The sequence below is a fragment of the Propithecus coquereli genome, unplaced genomic scaffold, assembly GCF_000956105.1.
Source record: "Propithecus coquereli isolate 6110/MARCELLA unplaced genomic scaffold, Pcoq_1.0 Scaffold122, whole genome shotgun sequence".
Lineage (NCBI taxonomy): Eukaryota > Metazoa > Chordata > Mammalia > Primates > Indriidae > Propithecus > Propithecus coquereli.
The window spans coordinates 6,938,949-6,964,234 of record NW_012136303.1 but is presented as its reverse complement, the minus strand read 5'-3'; the positions used below and the strand labels follow the sequence as shown (position 1 = coordinate 6,964,234).

Below are 25,286 nucleotides of genomic sequence, written 5' to 3'. Positions count from 1 at the left end.
AATCTGGATTTTAGAAACGACAGACAGAGGGTGGAGGATCAATTGGTGGGACTGTAAGGAGGGTCACTGACAGAAGCCCTTAGAAGTAATTTAGCCAACAAACCAGACATCTCAAAGCAGGGCAAGACTATCTAGAGAAGGCTGAAAAGAGAATTTATAGCGGGAGAACTGAAGACTTGATGAGATGCTGGAGGTAAGGAAGGCCCAAGTGTCTGACTTCAATAAATCTATAGACAGGAGGATGGCCCGTTCTGGGGCATACAATGGGGCAGGTGATGAGTTTAGTTCTGAACATGGAGAATGTGCAAGACTACAGCACACATTGTACCTGCAAGGGGTGGTGGGAGAAGAGGCAGAATGGCAGACAGACAACGACAGAGCAGCTGCTGTGGAAGTCAGGCAGAAAGCCAAAGAAGGGAAGAAGACAGCTGTAAGAACGACAAAAGCAGCAATGAGTGAGCCAGGCAGGACCACATAGGACAAGCACAGGAGGCAGGAGTAGGTGGGTGTTGATGAGTAGAAAACTGATACATACCACCAAGGGAGGGTGGATTGGGAAAAGCACTCTGAAGAGATGCCAGTGAGAGAAATCAGCTTGAAAAAACTGCTGATGAGCTTCTAAAGAAGTCCTAGACCACCAGAAATCAACTTTCATTATAGGTCTTCTCTAGAGAAAGGCAATGTGATAGAGAAGTCCAAAACAAAGGAAAGAGACCTTCCCCAACATTAGTGGGACTGAGGCACTGGAGAATAGCTCACTTCCATAGTTTAAAAAATAATATAGAGAATGAAACTGGACCACTAAGGCTGTGAAATATGTAGATTCTTAAATTCTACTGCCTTTAGGTTACACCTAAGGCGGGCCTGGGCGCGGTGGCTCATGCCTGTAATCCTAGCACTCTGGGAGGCCGAGGTGGGAGGATCGTTTGAGCTCAGGAGTTCGAGACCAGCCTGAGCAAGTGCGAGACCTCGTTTCTACTAAAAAAAAATAGAAAGAAATTATCTGGACAGCTAAAAACATATAGAAAAAATTAGCCGGGCATGGTGGTGCATGCTTGCAGTCCCAGCTACTCGGGAGGCTCAGGCAGTAGGATTGCTTGAGCCCAGGAGTTTGAGATTGCTGTGAGCTAGGCTAACGCCATGGCACTCACTCTAGCCCGGGCAACAGAGTGAGACTGTCTCAAAAAAAAAAAAAGTTACATCTAAGGCAAGATTCACTTGGGGGCCTTGAGAGAGGCCCTGGAGACAGGAAGTCAGATTACTACGATAAACAAACACACAAAATACAGTTTGGTATAAATTTATATTGCAGATTAAGACAGAGAACAATACAGAAAAGTATTCTGCTTAATTCATACCTTGGAACAAACTATTAGATACATGAAACCAAAGTATAGTACAGATTATCTGCATAAAGTAAAAAATAAAAACCAGGGACAATTTTGAAAAAGAATATAATGGAAAAATCTATCTACCCAATGTTAAGGCTTACTATATATATAGCTACCATAATTAAGACAGTGTGGTGTTAGAGTTATAGGCACAAAGATCAAGGTAAAATACAGAACCAGAAACAGACTCAACACAAATATGCCCAAATAATTTTTGACAAAGGTGCAAAAACAATTCGGTCAATAGCCTTTTCATCAAATGGTGCTTGGAAAAATGGATATCCACGTGCAAAAGACTAAAGTTGGACCCTTCCCTTATACCATATACAAAAATTAACTCAAAATGAGTCAAAGACCTAAAACTGTAAAACTCACAGAAGAAAACAGGAGGGAAGAGCTGGGTGCAGTGACACAGGCCTGTAGTCTCAGCTACTCAGGAGGCTGAGGTGGAAGGATTGCTTAAATCCAGGAGTTCAAGTCCAGCCTTGGCAACAGAGCAAGATCCTATCTCTTAAAAAAAGAAAGAAAACAGCATACAGCAAAAACCCTCATAACATTGGAGTTAGCAATGATTTCGTGGATATGACACCAAACGCACAGGCAACAAAACATAGTAAGTTGGACTTCAAGAAAACTAAAAACTTCTGTGAATCAAGGACACTTATCAACACAATGAAAAGGCAACTCAAGGATGGGAGAAAAAGTGTGCAAATCACATATCTGACAAAGGATTGAAATCCAGAATATATAAAGAGTTCCTACAACTCAACAACAAAAACCTAAATAGATGGGCAAAGGGTACTCTATCTAGTGGCTAGGATTCTGTGCTTTCACCACTATGGCCCAGGTTTGATTCCTGGTCAGGGAACCAGTCCCTCATCAACCCCTTAGAGATTTAAATCCTTTAACTTGGCGGGAGCAGGGAGGTAAAAGGGGAGAACAAAGGACATGCATAAATAGACATTTCTCCAAATAAGATATACAAATGACCATGAAAAGGGCACATGAGAAGATGCTCAACACCACTTATCATTAGGGAAATGCAAATCAAAACCATAATGAGATACCACTTCACACCCACCAGGATGGCTATCATTAAATATCAAAAAAACAAAATAAAACAAAATGCAGAAAATAACAAGTGTTGGTTAAGACGTGAAGAAACTGGAACCCTATGCATTGCTGGTGGGAATGTAAAATGGTACAACTGCTATAGAAATCAGTATGGCAATTCCTCAAAAAACTAAATATAGTTTTATCATATGATCCAGAAATTCTACTTCTGGAAATAGATTCAAAGGAACTGAAAGCTGGGACTCAAACAAATATTTGTACACCAATGTTCTCAGCAACATTATTCATGATAGCTAAGGGGTGACAGCAACCAAGTGTCCATAGACAGACAGATAAATAAAATGTAGTATATACATACTATGGAATGTTACTCAGCTTTAAAAGGGAAGGAAACTCTGCCACATGCTGCCACATGGATGAACCTTGAAGATATCATACTAAGGGAAATAAGAGTCATAAAACGAAATTATTATATGATTCCATTTATATGAAGTATGTAGTCAAATTCATAGAGATGGAAAATACTATAGACTGATGGTTGCCACAGGCTGGGGGAAAGGAGGAATGGGGAGTTAGTGTTTAATGAGTATGGAGTTTCAGCTGGGGGAGATGAAAAAGCTTAGGAGATGGATGGTGGCAATGGTTGTACAAAAATGTAAATATACTTAATGCCACAGAACTGTATACTTAAAAATAGTTAAATATATATAAAATTTACCATTTTAACTATAATTTTTAAAAAGATAAGCCACAGCCTGGGAGAAAATCTTACAAAAAAATATATCTGAAAAAGGATTGATATCCAGATATGTAAACAACTCTCAAAGCTCAACAATAAGAAAATAAGCATCGCAATAAAATAATGGGCGAAAGATTTGCACTGACATTTTTATCAGAGATGATGTATGGAAGGCAAATAAGCACCTGAAAGAAGCTGCAAATCATTAATTATTAGGAAAATGCAAAGTAAAACAAAATGCCACTATTACACCCACTAAAATGGCTAAAATTAAAAGATCGATCATACCAAATGTCAAGGATATGGAGAAATCAGAACCCCCATACATTGCTGGTGCAAATATAAAAATATAAAATGGTACAACTACTTTGGAAAATGATTTGGCAGTTTCTTCAAAAGTTGAACATACCTCTACCATAGGATCCAGACATTCCACTCTTGGATATTTACTCACAAGAACAGGAAATGTGTATCCACACAAAAGCCTGTACATTATAATGTTCATAGAATCTTTACTTGCAGTAGCCAAAAACTAGAAACAACCCAAATGTCCATCAATAGATGAGTGGATAAACAAATTTTGGCATATGCATGTAATGAAATACAACTCAGCAATAAAAATGAATGATCGAAGTATACAACAACATGGATGAATCTCAAAATAATTATGCTAAGTAAAAGAAGTAAAAGAGTATATACTTATTTTAAAACATAGGTTTCATTATTCAGGTATGGTGAGGGCAACAAATCAGGAGATCATAGGCACTAAAAAAATACTTACAGTTCCCAAGATGAGGAAGCAGTAGGGTCACTGAGGAGGCAGAGGGAACGGGGAGAAAATTTACTGTGGTTTCAGTGGAAAGGAATAGGCAGGGCAGGGTGGGCAGGCTCAGGATTGGTTACTTTGATTAACTTCAGTGGGTTCTGTGGCATAGGAGTTGTCCCTAGTTGCCTGGTCTCTAAGGTTAACAGGGCAGGTGGGCAGTGGCCCAGAACATGAGAGCCCTGTGAGAGTCCCAGATAAAAGAGGTGGTTGGGGTACAGGTGAGTTATTTACTATCTCTAGGAATTGGCTAACTCTGTCAATGCATCAGAAACACATGGTTAATACAACACTACATGATTTTACTTGTATAAAACTCTAAAAAAATACAAATCAATTTATAGTGAAAAAATAGATCAATCGTTGCCTGGAAATGAAGGAGTGGACAGGGGCAAAAGGGAGAGGTTCTAAAAGGCCACAAGAAAACTTTGGGAAGTGGTATGTTCATACTTTGCTGACTGTGGTGATAGTGTCACTGCTGTATACACAGGTCAAAATGTAATAAATTTTAGACTTTAAAATGTGTACTGTTTATTGTATGTCAATTACAAAGCTGTTAAGAATTATAGGAAGAATCAACAGAGAAATACAATAAAAAAATAATAATAAAAATGAAACAAAGCCAAAGGATAGTTCTTTGAGAATTAACAAAACAGGTAAAAAGAGAAGGCAAAAATTAATATTAGAATGAAAAGTGGAAATAACTACAGACATAGCAGATGAAAAACTGAGACTATTATCAAAAGTTATAGCCAAATAATTTTGAAAATTTCAAAGAAACAGACAAATCCCCTCCCAAAAAGAGAACTTAAAACTAACCCAGGAAGAATAAAAAACCTGAATATTCTTATAATTAAAGAGGTTGAACCAGAAGTTAAAAATTTTCCCACATAAAAAACACTGGGCTCAGATGGTATTAAGGGTGAGAAAAAAGAAGGAATAATTCCCAGCTCATTCTAAGAGGAGAGAAAAACCTGGCACTAAAACTGGACAAAAACATTTTAAGAAAAGAAATTATAGGCCCAGTTTCACACAATAACATAGATTCAAAAATTCTAAGCAAAATATTAACAAATTGAATCTAGTACATAAAAAAGATAAATCATGATCAACTTGAATTTATACAATATAAAAGTATGTTTTAATATAAAAATCTATAAATATAATTCACTCTTATTAGAGAAAGATCATATAATCATTAAAACAGATGTAGAAAATGAACTGGATAAAAACACATGAATTTGAGGTTTTTTTTTTAAAAAAAAAATCCTATTAATTAGGAATAGAAGAAAACTTCCTTATCCTGATAAAAAGTTACTATCCTAAAACACCACCACCACTATGCAATTATCTTCAAAAGAGAAAAACTGAAAGCATTTCTTTGAAAATCAGGAATAAGACAAGATTACCTACTATCACTTATATCTAATATTGTATGAGATCCCTGCCTTTGCAATAAGAAATTAGAATCATAAAAATTAAAAAGGATATTATTATTTGCAAAAAATATGATTGTTTACATAGAAAATCCACAAGAATCTACAGGTAAATTATTAGAAATAATAGGGTGGGTTTGTTAAGGTGACTAGATATAGGATTTTTATACCCCAGCAAAAATAGCCACTGATTTGCACTCAGAAAGGATTTGTTAGGTTAAGAGAGAACTAAGTATGTGTAAATGCTGATAAGAAGAAATCAGATGGGAAGGAAGGGGAGGTACATACGAAAGGTAGGAAGAGGTAGAAAAACACTAGAAAATGGAGCTGCAATCTGACATCTTCAAGAATTCTCCATGAAGTATGCAACAAGGTGAAAGGCTAAGAGAGAGGAGGAGATAATGGGAAACTGTTTTTGAAGTGATAAGACTAATATTGCTCCTGCACAAAATGACAGGAAGTGCTGACACTGGGCAGCCCTGAGGACCCAGGTGAGATGAGACGCATTTTTCCAGGATTCTATTTATTTTATTTTTTTTTTTTGAGATGAAGTCTCGCTGTGTTGCCTGGGCGAGAGTGCCATGGCGTCAGCCTAGCTCACAGCAACCTCAGACTCCTGGGCTCAAGCAGTCCTGCCTCAGTCTCCTGAGTAGCTGGGACTACAGGCATGTGCCACCATGCCCAGCTAATTTTTTTATTTTTAGTAGAGACGGGGTCTCGCTCTTGCTCAGGCTAGTCTCTAACTCCTGAGCTCAAGCAATCCCCCTGCCTTGGCCTCCCAGAGTGCTAGGATTACAGGAATGAGCCACTGCACCCAGCCTTTTCCAGGATTCTTTTATGAAAAAATACTCTAAGCAGTAATGGTTTGGAGAACATACAGAATTAAGGTTTTCCTGGGTGAATGTAACAAAACAATTAACAATGGGGCTAAGTACTGGCAAGAGAATGGCTGAACTGCTGAACCACAGAGTTTAGCACTGACAAGGATGCAAGGTAGATATTAGAGACGATTAGATAAAATAAAGGATTTAAGTGGCTAAAAACGCAGAAGTTGTTGGAAAATATTTTATAGTGGGAACAATACAGTATGTAAACTGGAAGGCCCCAAGAGACTAATTTCACCAGAATTGTTTGGAACCTATTGTGATGGACTACAGTTCTTGAAAAATCAACAAATATGGCTACCTCTACATATAGCTTCCTTGAGATGTATGGATCTAAGTAAAAGGCAAATGCCAGTAAAATGCAAATCCTTTACTACCTACCCTCCACCCCCAGATTTTGCCACAAGCAGCTTGCTAAATATCCCTTCAAATTTCCATGCTTCCTTTCCTTCTCTACTGTAGGTAAAACTTAAAAAAACTATTTCAAGTACTGACTAGCTTCTTTTAAAAAGTTAATTAGAAGTATCTGGGTTATTTGAAGCATTCATCAACCTCCTATCCAAATGAATTGTCAGAAATTATCTACAGGCAAATTTTAAATGTGAATAACTCTAATATGAATACTTCTTAAACTGTGGCCTAATAATTTGGCAAAAATTAGGCAGCAAGTCACCATATCTATCAAATACTAGCAGACACTAACTTCTGTAGCTATGACACTAATCAATACTGAAATCTCTTATCTTCCAGGAGGACGGTTCATGTATTTTAGTGTTTGCAAAGAGTTCCTGCTGAGCTAAACATAGTCCAGTGCGCACTCTACGAAAGAGTCCATGAGACAAGCATGGGGGAGGGTGGGTAGTTTAATTCTTTCACAATGCCTGTGGAGAGTCTGGCAGTGATGAAAGCCTAGAAAACTCATGAAAGGCCCCTTTATAACCAGGGTGAATGTGGAGCACAAAAGCAAAGTCAGATGACCTACTTAAAGCTTTGCTTTTACTGTTGGAATTCATTCTCATTCCAGATTAGTCTCTTTCTAGAAAAAAGAAAATCTTACATAATAGTTGGAAAATTAAGATACAGGAAGTATAATTCTGCTAAGTTCCAATTTTACCCTCTGAAATAGCTCAAGTCCTCAGGTCTGTGGCCAAAGATAGAAAATATTCATAAGGCTCTGAGAGGTATGCTTGCTTACCTCATTGTAACAAGGTGTTCTCTGACTGCTGGGCTTTGAGGAAATTTAAGATCTATAATCCATAGATCACAGACCAGAAGTTTGGGCTAGTAATATGAGAGGAAAATAGTTTCTTAAATTCTTTCTGGAACTCGTATAAAGCAAATGGATGGTAAAACTTGGACTGTAAGGTAATGAGAGTCCAAGTTCCTTCAAAGCAGAGAACCACTCATTTGTTTATTCGTTCAACTAAATTCCTTGTTTTGTGCCAGGTTAGGGAGGCAAGAGAAAGCAGCTCCTGTCCTCAAGGAGCTCACATCTCCAGTGTTTTCTCAAATCCCTTTTGCATGTTAACCAAAACACTTCATGTTAGTCAATAAAGCTCTTTTATCCAGGAAGCAGATAAATATGGCTTTTCTTCATTTTGATTCATTTACTCTTTAAATAGAGAAATAAGACGGAAAATTCTTATTTCACCATCTCTTCTATAATTAAAAAATTATCTAATCTGTTCTCATTCTGCTAAATCAACAAGTAATTACAGAATACCTACTTACTACAGGTGTCAAACTGTGCTGAGGACACTTGTAAGAAACACAAAGAAGGCCAGGCGCGGTGGCTCATGCCTGTCATCCTAGCACTCTGGGAGGCCGAGGTGGGTGGATCGCTGAAGGTCAGGACTTCGAGACCAGCCTGAGCAAGAGCGAGACCCCGTCTCTACTAAAAAATAGAAAGAAATTAGCTGGACAACTAAAAATATATGGTGGCGCATGCCTGTAGCCCCAGCTACTCGGGAGGCTGAGGCAGGATTGCTTGAGCCCAGGAGTTTGAGGTTGCTGTGAGCTAGGCTGACACCACTGCACTCACTCTAGCTCAGGCAACAGAGTGAGACTCTGTCTCAAAAAAAAAAAAAAAAAAAAAGAAACACAAAGAAACTCAACATAGTCTCTCTCCTAATGGCTCCCTTCCTTCCCCTCCATCTTACTTCCATGTTTGCCCTCTCTTTCCTTCCTTCCTCCCCGAACTTTTGCTTTGAAGGAAGAATTAGGTAACTAGTACAAGATCACAGAGCTAGATCCAGAACCTAGATTCACTAGCACCCAACTGACTAATTTTTCTGAAGGGAAATGGAAAAAAAATCGGGAAGGGAAAGAAAATGTCTCAGAGCTCATTATTATAGTTCTAAATCCATCTCAACTCTTCCCTCCCTCCACATACTTTTGGTTGTCATCTAGTCTCACGCTGGCAATTGTTGCTGCCTGGCAATTTGTGCTCCAAGTTCTCTCTTGCCAGCCAGTTTTCAGCTTAAACAAAATCTGCCCCAGTTACTTATGGTAAAAACCATTCTCATTCCCTCCCTACTCCAAATGTCCATTATGATAGCAGCCTACTCATTGCTTCCACAGAACTTCATAAAAACTGTACATATATTTACCTATCAATGATAATTAAGACTCTGTGTTCCATATAGACCAAAGACCAGGTCTGCTCGGCTCACAGGACCTACTCAACATCTAGCTAAGTGCTCCACGCATACAGGTATGTTAGGTAATGAACTGAAGTTAATCAGCCCCTGTAGGGACTACAGTGCTGCTTTAAAGCATGTTAATCCCTGAAACTGGATTAAAATGATTCAAGATCTTTGGCAAGGCCCGAAACAAATGCAAACACTCTCTAGAAAAAGATACCATCCTAGGTCTTAAATTATTTCTACAAACAATTTAAAACTACAGTGTCTAGTCTATAAAAAGACAACATGAGGATTAGCAAAAAAGACAGTAAGAACAGTCCCACAGCATTAAGAATTTCAGCCAACATACCTATTACGTACCTGTAATAATTAAAAATAAAAAAAAAATTTAAAAAGAATTTCAGCTGAGTCAATGCAGTCAAAAAAAAAAAAAAAGTAATGGTAGATATATAGAAAAAAAGATCAAATATAAATTCTAAGCCGGGTGCGGTGGCACGTGCTTATAATCCCAGCTACTCAGGAGGCTGAGGCAGGAGGATGACTTGAGCCCAGGAGTTCAAGGCTGCAGTGAACTATGATTGCACCACTGCACTTCAGCCTGGGTGACAGAGTGAGAAGAGATGAAGGGGAAAGAAAAAGGGAAAGAGAAAGGAAAAGGGAAGAAGAAATCATAATTCTAGAACTGAGAAAATATAGTAACTGAAATAAAGATCTCAACGGATGGATTTAAGAACAAATAAAATAAAGCTGAAGACAGAATTAGTGAACTGGAAGATAGGTCAAAAGGAAGTATCTAGAATAAAACTAAGAGGCAAAAAGATAAAAAATACAGAAGAGAAGGTAAGAGGTACAAAGGACACAGTGAGATGATCTAATCTACATGTAATTTCAGTTGTAGATAAGAAGGTGAAGAGAATGGGACAGAAGAAATATGTGAAGAGACAAAGGCTGAAAATTCTCCAAAACTGACAAAAGGTATCAAACCACAGATTCAAGAAGTCCTAAGAACCCTTAAACAGATAAATAAAAAGGAAACCTGGGTCTGGATACAACATGGTAAGACTTCTGAAAACCAAAGAATTATGAGAGAAAAAATTTTTTTTTGTTTAAGCAGCCAAAATAAAAGGGGGGAAAAAGACACTTGGTAGACTGTTTGCAAAGATGGCTATAAAAACTCCTACCCCATATGCATGCCTTTTATAGTGAGACACTGCCACTCCTCCTATCAAGAGGTAAAGTTTATTTCACTATTCCTTTAATTTAATTGGCCTTGTCACTTGCTTAAACCAATAAAATGCAGCAGAAGTGATGGTGTGACTTCTAAGTAGATACCTTAAGAGACCCTGCTGCTGTCATTTGGCTCTCTGGGAATACTGCTGTCACGATGTTAGAAAACTTGGCTTACCTCCTTATATGAAGAGAAAGGCTCAGTCAACAACTGACACCAACTACCTAACTTGCACTTGAGACAATCTCAGCCCCAGATAAACCACTAGCTGACTACAACTGCATGAATGACTATATTAAGACCAGCAGAGGAACCAAACAGCTAACTCAGCACAGATTCATGTTCACAGAATTGTGAACCAATTAAGTGGTTGTTCCTTTAAAATACTAAATTTGGGGGTGTTTTCCTACGCAGCTATATAAAGTGGATACAGAAATATTTCTTCAAGGAAAAACAACTGGACTAACAGCTGATCCTAATACTTAAGGACTGTTAACTTTACATCGTAGTATTTAAGTTGCAGGCTATCAAGGAGAAAAGTAAATAGACATCATCCAAGTACTTTGCATCCTCTTCTAGAGAAAAGGATAGTATGTTTTCAGTCATATGCAGCATTGTTCTATCATGTTAGGCAGAAGAATTACCTCATCTTTATTTGGAAATTAAGTATGGTTTAATCTCAAGCAGAATAAAAATTAATTACATGAGACTGAACTTACAAAGGACAGAAAAAAAATGACTTTTTTTGCTTGAAACATTGCTGATTTTTTTTGTGCTTTTCTTTTCCAGAAGAAAACTTTTTTCTTCTTTTGAGCTATTTATAGCTTACAACAAATTGGTAAAGTACATTTTTGTGAGCAAAATTTGAAGCAATTATTTTTCTCTCTACTTGATTTCTCCAGAGATTGGAAACTATTTGTGAGTATTCTTATTTTATAGCAATATGGTTGTATACATAAGTTAAATGAGAATCTTTCTTTTGTAACAGGACACAAGTGGAGACACTGGTTGTTGGTTACCAAGGCTTTGACCAGAATGGCATATTTTCAGATTATGCCCAGACTGCTTTGAGGAATTAAGGTTGACTTCATAGAGCTGATAAAATCCTCTTTGGAAAAATTGGCCTGGTCCCTTGTCTATAACATTTCCTGATCTGTGGTAAGTAAAGAATGTCACTTTCTGACAGGTCCAGGAATCTCAAGTTACTTTGGGATCTCAAGAAAAGAGGAATTTACCCAATTTATACAGGTTATCTGCAGACACAGACAAATCCTTGGCTTGACTCAAGAGGCTTAAAAGTCTAATCTGAGATTCCTATGAAAAAGTTTCAGCAAGGCCAATTCTTGCTACAGTTTTGCAAACAATCAGGCTAAATATAATGAGATTAAAATTTATTCTGCAAATAAATTAGTCCTACTATGATTTGTCTTTGGTAGAAACGGGAAACTGGAGAGAGAAAATTATGTTTCAGAAAAAAACTATAGTCTACCTGTTACTAGATTCCAGCCTTGTCCATTGCTTTTTGAGTTTTTGTTACTTGCCTACAATTTGGACTAAATCCTGAATTCTTTTCTGGCTGCAGGTCTCCAAAATAACATTTTAAAATTTTTCTTCCATTTTTCTGATTTGGACTTAATGAAACTGCCACTACCTTTCATTTCCTGAGGCCCTGCAAGCATACTTTGTGACATACAAACCCCAGGTGAGAAAAATCTGTCAGATTACCATTGCCTACCTTCCACTTTAACTAAAGATGCTTCGAGTTTAACATTTAGACACCCCAAGTTGACGCCCTCCAGACTCTAAGAAAACTGGTTTATAAACTGTTCCAAATATTAACCTTTATCTTTCTTCTGTTTGAAATCTTGCCTGCAATGCCATCTCCTGAAATGAGACACCACTGTTTAATGGGACTGGCCTGTTTCCAGAAATGGAAGACTGGTTCAAGAGGATCCTTTGCCACTTATTTTATTTTTTTTTTTGAGACACAGTCTCAACTCTGTTGCCCGGGCTAGATTGCCATGGTGTCAGCCTAGCTCACAGCAACCTCAAACTCCTGAGCTCAAGCGATCCTCCTGCCTCAGACTCCCAAGTAGCTGGGACTACAGGCATGCACCACCACACGCAGCTAAGTTTTCTATTTTTAATAGAGATGAGGTCTCATTCTAGCTCAGGCTGGTCTCCAACTCCTGAGCTCAAGCAATCCTCCTGCCTCAGCCTCTCAGAGTGCTAGGATTATAGGTGTGAGCCACTGCGCCCAACCTACACAATTATATTCATTAAAACTGTCTCATAATGGTACAGGTACAGATTTATAAAGTCTGTATATGTAAGTATTGAGTACGTGATAAAGAACTCTTTCAAGTCAATACAAAATTTATGGATTATTTAATAAATAGTACTAGGAAAACTGCTCAACTATTCAGCAAAAAGTAAATTAGCTTCTCATTTCATGCAATATCCCAAAAATAAATTCCAAATGGTTTAAAGTTCTAAGTATATCAATAACAAGAAACAACATACTATCATGTAAATAAATATAAATAAACCATTAAAAAATTTGGAAATATTTGTCTGTTCTTGGGGTGAGACAGCCCTTTCTAAATATTAAAAATATTTAATAGCTTCAAGTATATAAAATGCTTAAACTCCTATATGTCAACAAAACATCAAAAACTAAAATTAAATCAAAATAAGAAACTAGAAAAAAATTAGAAACTAAAAAAAGAAACTAGAAAAAACATCTGCGAAATGTTACAGGCAAAGGGTTAAATAACTTTATTAAATAAAGTGTTTACAAATCAGTTAAGTACCAACACACTCATGGAAGGATGGACAAAAGTCATGAACAGGCAATTCATAAAAGTAAAATAATTATGATAAGTAAATGAAAAAAATTCATCTTTACTAACAGTCAAGGAAAGCAAATTAAAGCAACTTGGTACTTACCTCTCAAATTCACAGATATTTATAAAAGTGGTTATATTTAAATGTTCATAAACTATGGGGAAATGAACCTCAAAGTATACTGCTATAATTGTAATCTCTGTGACATTTATCTAATCTACTCATTTGGGACTTGGTCTATAATGCCACGTGTCACATACTAATTTTGCTTTATATATATGAGATATCTCCCCAACAAAACCAACAAAACCAGAAACCTCAGGGCAGTGACTTTCTTAACTTTCTTGTTTTTCCAACATAAAAATAAAAACCTACACATAAGAGGCATCCAATACTGTTGTAATGATGTTAGGGAAAATTATAAAACCTCTGAACCAGAGAAGAGTAAATAAAAAGTACACCTCATAATATGCTGAAATAAAAAATTAAAAAAAAAAAAGTATACCTCTATCCCACAACTCCCTAATTTAATTTCTGGATTATCTTCACCATCTGGTTCCACCACTCCTATCTCAGGCTGCCAACCATCACTCAAGAGTACCACATTCCTCAGCGCTGTGCAGAAAACATCCTTCCTTTGTCAGTTTCTAGCACAGTAGCCCAAGTCTGGGTAGATGGCTTTAGTGACAAGAGAACACCACCTCTTTCTCCTTCTTTACAGAGCCTCTATTCTCACGTTTTAAACTGGAATAGATTCTATCATCCTTTCTAAGGCTACTGCCTATGTCCTTGATCCCATTTGAGATCTTTCCCCCAAAATTATGCATTTCCTTCTGGTACGTTCAATTTCTCCCTCTCTAACCCTCATTTCCCTGTTTACAAATAGGCACAGATGTTCCAAACAGATTTTTAAAAATAGAAAAATAATCTCACCATTTAACCCTACAGGCCCCTCTTTTCCCTTGCTTTCCTCATACTACTAAACTTGTGTAAGATATACTTTGCTTTCATTAAGTCACTGTCCACCTCTCCTTAATGACCTCATTATGTTCTTAATTCCTTCACTTTCAAATCTACAATAACTTCCTGATCAAATACAACTTTTTCCCTCAGTTTTTATTTGCCTTGTCTTGCATTTGACATGTTATAGTTATCTTTTTCTCTCAAAAGTTTCTCAGTTCCTGGTTCTCTTGACACAATGACTACTCAATTTTAGTTCCAAAAGCTTTTCTTCCTTTACCATTCACACATCAAAATATCAACTGTATCCTATTTTGGGCCAGGCATTGGGTTAGATGTTAGGGATGCAAGGAATAAAAACACAAAGCTCTTATTCTCAAGTTCATGTGTTCATTTTCCAGTCCAGTCTTTCATTCAACAATCTTTCATCAAAAAGCCAGGCACTGTGTTAGGTGATGGGCTTAGAATGCAAGTTAAGACCAGTCCGTGTCTTCAACGAATTCACAGCAAAGGCAATAAGTAAACAAGGCCCACATGTGTTCCAGGTGCCATGACAAAACAGTCAATTCCATTTGTTTCAGGGGCTAAGGAAGGAGCGTGTATAATGTTGTCTTCCTGACCCCCTGTTCTCCTTATATCCTTTCTGCCCTAGAAAGACAGAAACCCACGCTCAGAGTTTCCATTACCGCCTCCACCATCTCACTTCTGAACATACATCATCATTCTCCAAGTGCTGCGGAATGTCTATTACCTTAAACTCTAAACTGTATTGATCACGTTCTCTTTAAATCCTATTTATTCACTAGACTTCCTTATTTCTGTTAAGGATTCTACCACTGTCTCAGTCTCTTAGATACCAAATTATGTACTACTCTTTCAAAATGTCTCTCTTCCTAGGTTGCCTCTGCTCTTTCTATAATAGTACTCGTACAACCACCAACCCATTTCATGGCTCTATCACCTCCTACTCCGTGTTTTACAAACAAGGCTAATCATCAGAACCATAGGGTGGGAGAGGGAGAGCTTTTAAAAAACAGAGTCCCAGGTCTCTTATCTGAAGATTTGGGTTTGGGATGTCTTGGGGGTGGGGGGTCCCAGAATCTGTATTTTCCCTACACTAATCTGTGTCCAGGCCTTCTACTGAGTTCCAGTGCAGCTAACAGCCCTACAACTATACATACCCCCAGGAGTCTTCCTAAAAGTGTTACATTCATCCTGCTCAAAGTTTTCAATGGTTTCCCACTGAATAAATAATACATTCGAAAATATTTGGGCTGTATAAAAAGCCCTTCACAATTTGTTCCCATTATGGGTTGAACTGTGTCTCCCCAAAAAGATATCGTGAAGTCCTAAACCCTAGTACCTCAGAATGTGATCTTATTTGGAAATAGGGTCATAACGAAGATATAATTAAGATGATGTCATACTAGAGTACTGTGGGGCCCTAATCCAATATGACTGGTGTCCTTAGAGAAGAGGGTCATATGAAAACAGACATAAGGAGAGTGCCATTTGGCCATTTGAAGACAGAGGACTTGTGTGATCATTTACAAGCCAAGGAACATAGGGGCGGGCTACTAGAAGCTAGGAGAGATGCATGGAATGGATTCTCCCTCAGAAGGAACCAACCTTGACAACACCTTAATTTTGGACTTCTGGCCTCCAGAACTGTGAGACAATACACTTCTGTTGTCTTCAGCCATCCAGTTTATCATGTTTTGTTATGGCAGCCCTAGGAAACCAATACAGATCCCCAAACTACATTTACAATCTCATCTTTCACTGTTAAACTCTCTGTTAAAGTTAAACCGATAAAAAATTCTTACACAATTGAGATTTTTTTTATTCACAAGCATTTCTACTTCCAGAATCCTCCTTTTTTAACCTACTACAAAATCATACCATACTTTAGAATTTTACTTTGTCTTGATGCTTCCCATCCATCCTGTCTCTTCTCAACAATAGCACTACCGAAAACTACATGCACTATAATTTACCATGTGCTGCAATACATGAAGCCCCTTGTAAGTGTCTATGTTCATTTGGCTAGGGCTGCCATAAGGAAGTATCACAGACTGGGTGGGTTAAAGAACAGAAATGTATTTTCTCACAGTTCTGGAGGCTGGATGTCCCAGATCAAAGTGTCAGCAGGTATGCTTTCTTCTGAGGCCTCTCATCCTTGCAGATGGCACCTTTTCACTGTGTCCTCTCCTCAGGCAGTTGTCTCTCTGTATGTGTGTGTTTCTGGTCTGTCTCTCTGTGTACAAATTTCCTTTTCTTATAAGGACACCAGTCATATTGGATTAGGGCCACCCTAAAGACTTCATTTTAACTTTATCACCTCTTTAAAGATCTTATCTTCAAAAATATTTTATGGTCACTCTTTATGTAAGTACATAAAATCCTATCTCACTCTCATTAATGATTATACAGTGTTCAAAAGAAGGGATGTACATCAAGCAAATAAAAGAGAATGTGTGTGAACACACGGCAGTAGCCAAATAAAGCTGAAGAAATAAGAATAAAAGAATAAAGAGGGCTAATGTGATGGTCAACTATTAACCCTCATACAGGAAAAGAAACAGTTGGGGTAAGATAATTTTATGAAAACAGTAAACACACTGACTGGAGAAACCTAAAGCAGATGATCTAGGAGGAAGTACTCCAGAGCAAGCCCTCTGCCTTCTTCAACGTTTAGCAGCCAGCTCTTGACCACTTACTCTGCCAGCTGACAAGCTCTGCTCCTGTGCTCAGAGCTCTTATTCAACCTTTATATTCTTTCATTCTTAAACATGAAAGAACAAGCAAGGATCACTAGGCCAAGGTAAACAAGCAGGAAAAGAAAATGGCTGGAGAAAATAGGGATAATTCCAGAAAAAAAAAAAAGCCGCAAAAACAATGCAATTTTTTTTTTTAAAGAGACGGAGTCTCTCTCTGTTGTCCGGGCTTGAGTACAGTGGTGCGATCATAACTGACTGCAGCCTCACACTCCTGGGCTCAAGTGATCCTTCTGCCTCAGCCTCCCAAATAGCTAGGACTACAGGCATGTGCCATCATGCCTGGCTTTTTTATTTTTAGTTTTTGTAGATACAGGGTCTCATTATGTTGCCCAGGCTGGTGTCAAACTCCTGGCCTCAAGCAATCCTCCCACCCGGACCCCCTAAATTGCTGGAATTATAGGTGTGAGCCACCACACTCAGACTAAGTGATTCTGATTCACAATCGGGTTGAGAACCATCATCTAAAAGGATGATAATTATGTTTTTAGTCATAAAAAATAAACTACTGTTATTGCTTGGAAACAAAATGAAATGGGAAAGAATCTGACCTTAGCTTTATTTTGTGAGGACACTAAGTTGGCTGACAAAAAGCCTCCTCACAGTTCTGGTTTTATTTCTCTTACCTTAGTTATTTGAACTGCATCATCCATCACCACTCATTGGAATTCCATAAATATCTCTTTTTAGTTGTGTCACCTGCAACCAAAGGAAAAATACCTTTAGAAATATAAAACAGCCCTATTTAAAAACCATAGATTGGGGCCGGGCACGGTGGCTCACGCCTGTAATCCTAGCACTCTGGGAGGCCGAGGCGGGCGGATTGTTTGAGCTCAGGAGTTCGAGACCAGCCTGAGCAAGAGCGAGACCCCATCTCTACTAAAAATAGAAAGAAATTAATCGGACAACTAAAAATATATAGAAAAAATTAGCCGGGCATGGTGGCGCATGCCTGTAGTCCCAGCTACTCGGGAGGCTGAGGCAGAAGGATCGCTTGAGCCCAGGAGTTTGAGATTGCTGTGAGCTAGGCTGACGCCACGGCACTCTAGCAAAAAAAAAACAAAAAAAACCCATAGATTGTTCTGGGGAGAGGAGTATACCCTAATGAGATGTTTCATGAAGGTGTACTTAAAACTCCAGAAGCTTTAGAACAAAGCACCATCTTAAATAATTCAGATCACTGAAGAACTCATGAGAAATGAATTCAACAAGAGATTAGATCTTTCCAGTGGGAGCAGGATGGAACACTCTGTCATGTCCCATAACTTGCACTATGCCACTTACTGCAGAAGTGTTTATGTACCATTTGGCCCTTCCTAGGGGATATTTGGCAATGTCTTAAGATAGTTTTGATCATCACAACTAAGAACAGGGAGCTGCTGCTGGCCTGGGATAATGCCAAACATTTTACAAATCACAGGACAGTCCTCTATAACAAGGAATTATCAGGCTCCAAATGTCAACAGTGCCAAGGCTGAAAAACTCTGCACTGGTCAAAGACCCACCCTGAGCCAGTGACTGAGCAACGTGGTGGTACAAAAGCCAAGCCATTCCCACCCACTTTATTCTAAGACATTGATTTTTTTTTTTTTTTAAAGTTTAGCTTATTCCTGAACTATCATAGTAAGGTTTAAAGGAAGAAGAAAACCAGCAAATTTTAAAATGCATTAAAGAAGGCCCAGGGAGACCTGGCCCAAATTCCTTAATAGGCACAAGTAATAATGATCATTATTCAAATATTTAAAAACTGCTTAATTTCTATTTTCTGGGTACTTTCTTCTGCTTGGATATTTGAGACAATCAACTTGGTCACATCTTGGAAGATGTGACAATACAGTGGCTGATTACCAATCACAGATAAACAGAATACATCAAAAAGCAGCAGTTCAATAAGGATCAGGATAAAAATAATAACAGCTACCCTTTATTAAGTACTTATTGTGTGTCAGGCACTATGTCAAACTGTATAATGTATACTACTTAACATTATCTTCAAAATAATCACAGGAAATCGATACTTCACTTTGAAGATTTTATAGATGAGAAAACTATGGCACAGAGCAGTTAAATAACTTGTCCACGAACAACTGGTAGGTGGCAAGACTGAAACTCAAACCCAGGCATATATGACTCCAAAATCTCTGCTCTCACTTGTTGGCTGAATAAAGCCTATAACCCATGTATGTCAACAGTCACCTGAGGAAAAAGGGCTTTCTCCAAAAGGAGCTGAATGGAAAGTTTCAAAGCCCCCTGTTCGAAATGTATCATAATTTTCATATATTTCTAAGTATGGTGTGTAACATACACAGCCAGTGAGTCTTTCCAATTACTGTTTGACTAAATGAATGAATAAAACAAATGGGAAGAGCCAATTTGATGATATGGCAAACCCTTCCACCCCAAAGATAGGAAACAAAATCTTGTGGCAAATTAGAGACACTGCTATGGTTCCATTTCCTACTGTTAACAGAGCCACTGACAGGAAGCCCCATGCTTACTATAGCAACAACTAGTCTTGCTATTCACCAAGTTTCTGTCTTTTTGCTTCCTCAGGAAGCAGATAGGAAAATCAGACTCCTGATCTACTTTTCAAAGAGGAGCTGCCACTTAAAAATAGAATTTAAGAAATGAATATATAGCCCGCCACAGTAGCCCATGCCTGTAGTCCCAGCTACTTGGGTGGCTGAGGAAGGAAGATCACTTGAGCCTAGGAGTTGGAGGCCAGTAATTTTATACTTTGGCTGACCTTGCATATTAAACTCAACCTTCAAAGGACACAGTCTTATTTTTTTTTTTTAATCTAGTAATATAGTAGTCTAGAAAATCTATTAGAACTCTCCAGCTATTAAAATCTAGAAATGCTGAATAAACAGTAACATCCTTTGAAAAGCTTAGCTAAGCTCTCAAGAAAGTAGGGAACCAGCCTGGGCAATGTGGCGAGACCCTGTCTCTAACTAGATTACTAACTAACTAACTAACTAAATGAAAGAAAGTAGGGAAAACCACCAGTGGCATGAAATAAAAAGTGAACCAAAAGCCAGAGCTAGAATTATGAGCTGACCTCTGTATTGGCTCCAGGAATATTTGTTAAGACATTTGAATAACCGAGGGAGGTGGAGGAAAGGAGACAGGAAACAGAAGAAAAGTAGGAAAGGCTCCTGAGAAACGTAGAGAGTTGGACCCAAGATGCCTAATGAAGTTGTGATTCTCAAAGGCCTAAGGTCTCAATGAAAATAGATTAGAAAAAATCCACCTGCAAGAACAAGGAGATAAGAAAGCTTGTCTGCCTCAGTTTGAACTGTGAGTATAGGGAGGAAACTGCTCCCCTTGAGAATCTGAAACCATAGATACATGTTTTGTATGGGTTTGAGGTCTAAATTTACTCTATCATATGACCCAGGAACCTCCAGATGGGAAATTAACAAAACTGGCCCATGCTACTGATGTCCCTGGATATCTAGCAGACGCAAAAGTAAAACCACTGTGGAAAGGCAAGCCCTCAACACAAAATGCACAGGATTCAGAAAATAGAAGTCTCATAAAGACTGTGTATTTAGGCCGGGTGCAGTGGCTCACGCCTGTAATCCTAGCTCTCTGGGAGGCCGAGGCGGGCGGATTGTTTGAGCTCAGAAGTTCGAAACCAGTCTGAGCAAGAGCGAGACCCCGTCTCTACTAAAATTAGAAAGAAATTAATTGGACAACTAAAAATATATACAAAAAATTAGCCGGGCATGGTGGCGTATGCCTGTAGTCCCAGCTACTCGGGAGGCTGAGGCAGGAGGATCACTTGAGCCCAGGAGTTTCAGGTTGCCGTGAGCTAGGCTGACGCCACGGCACTCACTCTAGCCCAGGCAAAAGAGTGAGACTCTGTCTCAAAAAAAAAAAAAAAAAAGACTGTGCATTTAACAATTATTATGAGAAAAAAGCATCAAAACCATAAGAATTAAAACACTTTAACAAAAAGAAGAGAGCAGAGCAACCAAATGGAACTTCTAGAAATAAAAAGTAGTTGCTGAAATCTAGAGAGAATTAATAAACTAGAAAATATATTTGAAGAATTTATTCAGAATGCTACACAGAGAAATAAAAAAACATTCGCTGATTCTGAAAATTAACTCAGAGCCAAAACTCATAAATAGCTGAATTCAAAAAACAAGACTACTTTGCATTCTCTCTTCCTGTAATCAAAATAAGCTCCTTTTGACAAACTAGGAATTATAAGAGCTTTGTCAAGCTGAAAAGAGCCACCTATGAAAAACTTAAAGCTAATGTCATACTTAATGGTGAAATACTGAGTTCTCCCCTCTAAAACTAGGCACAACACCAGGACACTCACTTCTCATCCCTTTTATTTAACACTGTATTGACGGTCCTGGTCAGTGCAACAAGGCACAAAAAAGAACTAAAGAGGCATTCAGATTGGAAAAGAAGTATTAAAACCGTACTTGTAGAGAATATGATCTTATAGATAGAAAATATTAAGATATCTACCAAAAAAGGCAGCAGAACTAATAAGTTTATCAAAGTAGCCAAATATAAGGTCAATATAAACACACAAATATCAATTGTATCTCTATATATCAAAAATGAACACTTGGAAATTGAAATTTTTAAAAATACGATTTATAACAGGATCCAAAAAAACCCCCAAATTACTTAGGGATAAATTTAACAACAGATGTACAAACCCGTATACTGAAAATTACAAAACACTGCAGAACTTAAAGAAGATTTAAATAAATGAAGAGATATAATTTGTTAATGGATCAAAAGACTCAATATTGTTAAGATGTCAATTTGTCCCAAACTGATCTACAAGTTCAACACAAGCCCAGTAAAACTCTCGGCAGATTTTTCTGGGTAGAAATTGACAGGCTGCTTCTAAAATTTACACGGAAATACAAAGAACTTAGTTAGAATAGCCAAAACAATTTTGATAAAGAAAGTTGGAAGGCTATCTGACAGTGAATAAGACAGTATGTTATGGGTATACAGACAGACATATAAATCAAAAGAATAGAGAATCCAGAAATAGAACCACACATATATGAGCAATTGGTTTTCTATAATATTAAGACGCCAAGGCGATTCAATGGAAACAATCTTTTCTACAAACAGTGCTAAACTAGAATACTCAAATGGAAAAAAATAAACTTTGACCCTTAACCTCATGCGATACACAAAAATTAACTTAAAAGGCTATTAGAGATAAACACAAAAGCTAAAAGTATAAGAACACATAAAAGAATCTCTTTGCAATCTTGAAATAGTGTATTAATTTTATACATTACTGAAGAACGAATTATTACAAAGTTAGAGGTCAGCTGCCCAGGCACAACATGGCTTCTCTCACAAGGATAAACTCAAGATGTGTGCTAGACTGTGTTCTCATCTCAATTTTGAGATCCTCTTCCAAGGTCACACAGTTGTGGCAGAATTTAGTTCCTTACAGTTTTGGGTCCCTATTTTTTTTTTTTGCTACTTCTCAGCCATGGGCCATTCTCCTAGAGGCCACCTGCAATACTTGACATGTGGCTCCCTCTATCTTCAAAGCCAGCAATGGAAAATCTCCCTTTTGTCAAATCCTTCTCGTGTTTCAAATCTTCAGACTTCTCCTGACTCTGACTCTTCAATCCATATTTATAGGCTTCATATGATTAGATCAGGCTCGTCCTCACAATCTCCCTTTTAGTTAACTCAAAGTCAACAGACTGGTAACTTAATTACATCTGTAAAGCCCCCTTGGCCAGGTAGTGTAACATGATCATTGCCGTGAAATACCATCATATTCACAGGACCTGGCAACATTTACGGGAAGGAAATTATACAAAGATGCAGGTCACTGGGGGTCATTTTAGAATTCTGCCCACCTCAGACAAAGATTTCTCAGACTGAATACAAAAAACCTGAACCATTAATGATAATTTAGACTTTGTCAAAATTACTTTTTGCTCTTTGAGAGATACCACTGGGGAAAAAAAGAGAAAAGGCAAGCCACAGGCTGAAAGAGAATTATCTGTAATACATATAAATGATTAATGAATTGTATCCAGAAGAACCTTTACAACTCAAACGTAAGATAATATTAGCAAATAAAAATAATCCAACAAAAATGGGCAAAAGATTCAAGGAGACACTTTATAAAAGCAAATATACAAATGGCCAATGGGTACATAAACATCATTAGTCATTAGGAAAATGTAAATTAAAACCACAGTGAGACACCACTACACACCCTTTACAATGGCTAAAAATTAAAAGGCTGGTAATACCAAGTATTGGTGAGTACATGGAAGAACTGTAACTCCTGCATATTGCTGATGACAATGCAGAGTATAAAACTCTGGGAAAATAGTTTGGCCAGGTTCTTGTATGTTAGCAGCTTTATTCATAAGGGAACCAAACTATAAATAACTTAAATGCTTACCAACATAAGGAAGATAAATCATAGGATAGTCATAGAATGCACTACTACTCATAAAAAAGAAAAAAAAGGAATGAACTACTAATACACCTAACAACATGGATGACTATTAAAAATATTCTGAGAGAAAGAATCCACACAACAGTACATACTATATGATTTTAGTCATAAAACACTCTAGAAAAGACAAACGTAATCTAGTCACTGAATGCAGATAAATAGTTGTGTGAGGCTCAAGAAGGGGGTGGAAGGAAATGACCTGGAAGGATACAGGGAACTTTTGAGGGTTAGGGAAATACTATATATCTTGATTGTGGGGATGGTTACTCAGGCATAAAGATTTGACAAAACTTATCCAATTGTATGTGGAAAATGAGCACATTTTATTCTAAGAAGATTATGCCTTGATAAAGCTCATTTTATATTTGATATCCTGAAGACATATGTGCAATCCAATTTTATTGTGTTGAACACAATCTCATTCATAATAAATCTTATACACAATGCAAAAGATGGAATGAAACAGAAGCTAATAGCTAACGAACTGCTGTTAAAAAGCCCATGTATCAATGTAATATACCACATTAATAGAACAAAGGAGAAAAAACACAGGATTGCCTCAATTAGTGCAAAAAAAGCATTTGACAAAATCAAATACCCTTTCATGATAAAAACACTCAACAAATTAGGAATAGAAAGGAATTTCCTCAAATGATAAAAGACATTATGAAAAACCCACAGCTATACTCAATAGGGAATTAAATATAGCTCCTCCCACTGCCCCAAGATCAGGAACAAGACAAGGATGCCTGCTTTTGCCACTTGTATTCAACATTGTACTGGCAGTTCTAGCCACAGCAATTAGGTAAGAAAATAAAAGGCATCCAAAGTGGAAAGAAAAAAAAAACCTATTTCTATTCACAGATAACATGATCTCATACATAGAAAATCCTAAAGAATCCACAAAAAAACTATTAGAGCTAATAAACAAATTCAACAAAATTGTAAGATACAAGATCAACCCACAAAAATAAGTTTTGTTTCTATACATTATTATTTAACAATTCCAAAACTGAAGTTAAGAAAACAATCTTGCTTAAAAGAGCACCACAGAACACTGCGAAGTAAATTTAACCAAGGAAGTGTAAGACCTGTACACTGAAAACTACAAAACACTGCTGAAAGAAATTAAAGACCTAAATAAATGGAAAAATATCCTATGTTCATGGATTGAAACACTTAATGTTGTTAAGATGGCAATACTCTCCAAAGCAATCTACAGATTTAATGTAATTCCTATCAAAATCCTAACAACCTTTTTTTTAATGCAGAAATAGAAAAGCTGATCCTAAAATTTACATTGAATTGCAAAGGACCCTGAATAGCCAAAACAATCTTGAAAAAGAATAAGTTGGAGAACCCATACTTACCAATCTCAAAACTTAATACAATGCAACAGTAATCAAAACAGTATGGTAATGACTTAAGAAGAGATATACAGATCAATGGAATAGTAGTGAGAGTCCAGAAATAAACTCATACATCTATGGTCAACTAATTTTGGACAAGAGTGCTAAGACCATTCAATGGGGAAAGAATAAGCTCTTCAATAAATAGTGCTGGGACAACTCGATATCCACATGCCAAAGAACGAATCCTTGCCTCATACCATATACAAAAATTAACTCAAAGTGGATTAAAAACTTAAATATAAAAGCTAAAACTATAAGATTCTTAGAAGAAAACATGGAGGTAAATCTTTGTGACCCTGAATTTAGAAATGGATTCTTAGCTATGACACTAAAAAGCAAAAGCAACAGAAGGAAAAATAAATAAATTGGACTTCACCAAAATTTAAAAAATTTTTGTATCAAACAACACTATCAAAAAGTGAAAAGACAACCTATGGAATATAAGAAATATTTGTAAATCATATAAGGGTCTAGTAATCAGAATATATAATATTAAGAAATCTTGGCCGGGCGCGGTGGCTCACGCCTGTAATCCTAGAACTGTGGGAGGCCGAGGCGGGCGGATTGTTTGAGCTCAGGAGTTCGA

The 25,286-nt window shown here is 37.4% G+C and overlaps 1 protein-coding gene across 2 annotated transcripts in view; it reads right to left on the bottom strand.

Moving 5' to 3' along the window:
* PTPRA (protein tyrosine phosphatase, receptor type, A) overlaps window positions 1-25,286 on the bottom strand; it is a 140,994-nt gene that overhangs the window by 75,273 nt on the left and 40,435 nt on the right. For both annotated transcript variants that reach the window (XM_012637691.1, XM_012637692.1), the window contains exon 2: window positions 17,431-17,503. In XM_012637691.1, coding sequence (XP_012493145.1) covers window positions 17,431-17,457 — 27 coding nt within the window. In that variant the 5' untranslated portion in view covers window positions 17,458-17,503. The remainder of the gene's footprint in view (window positions 1-17,430; window positions 17,504-25,286) is intronic.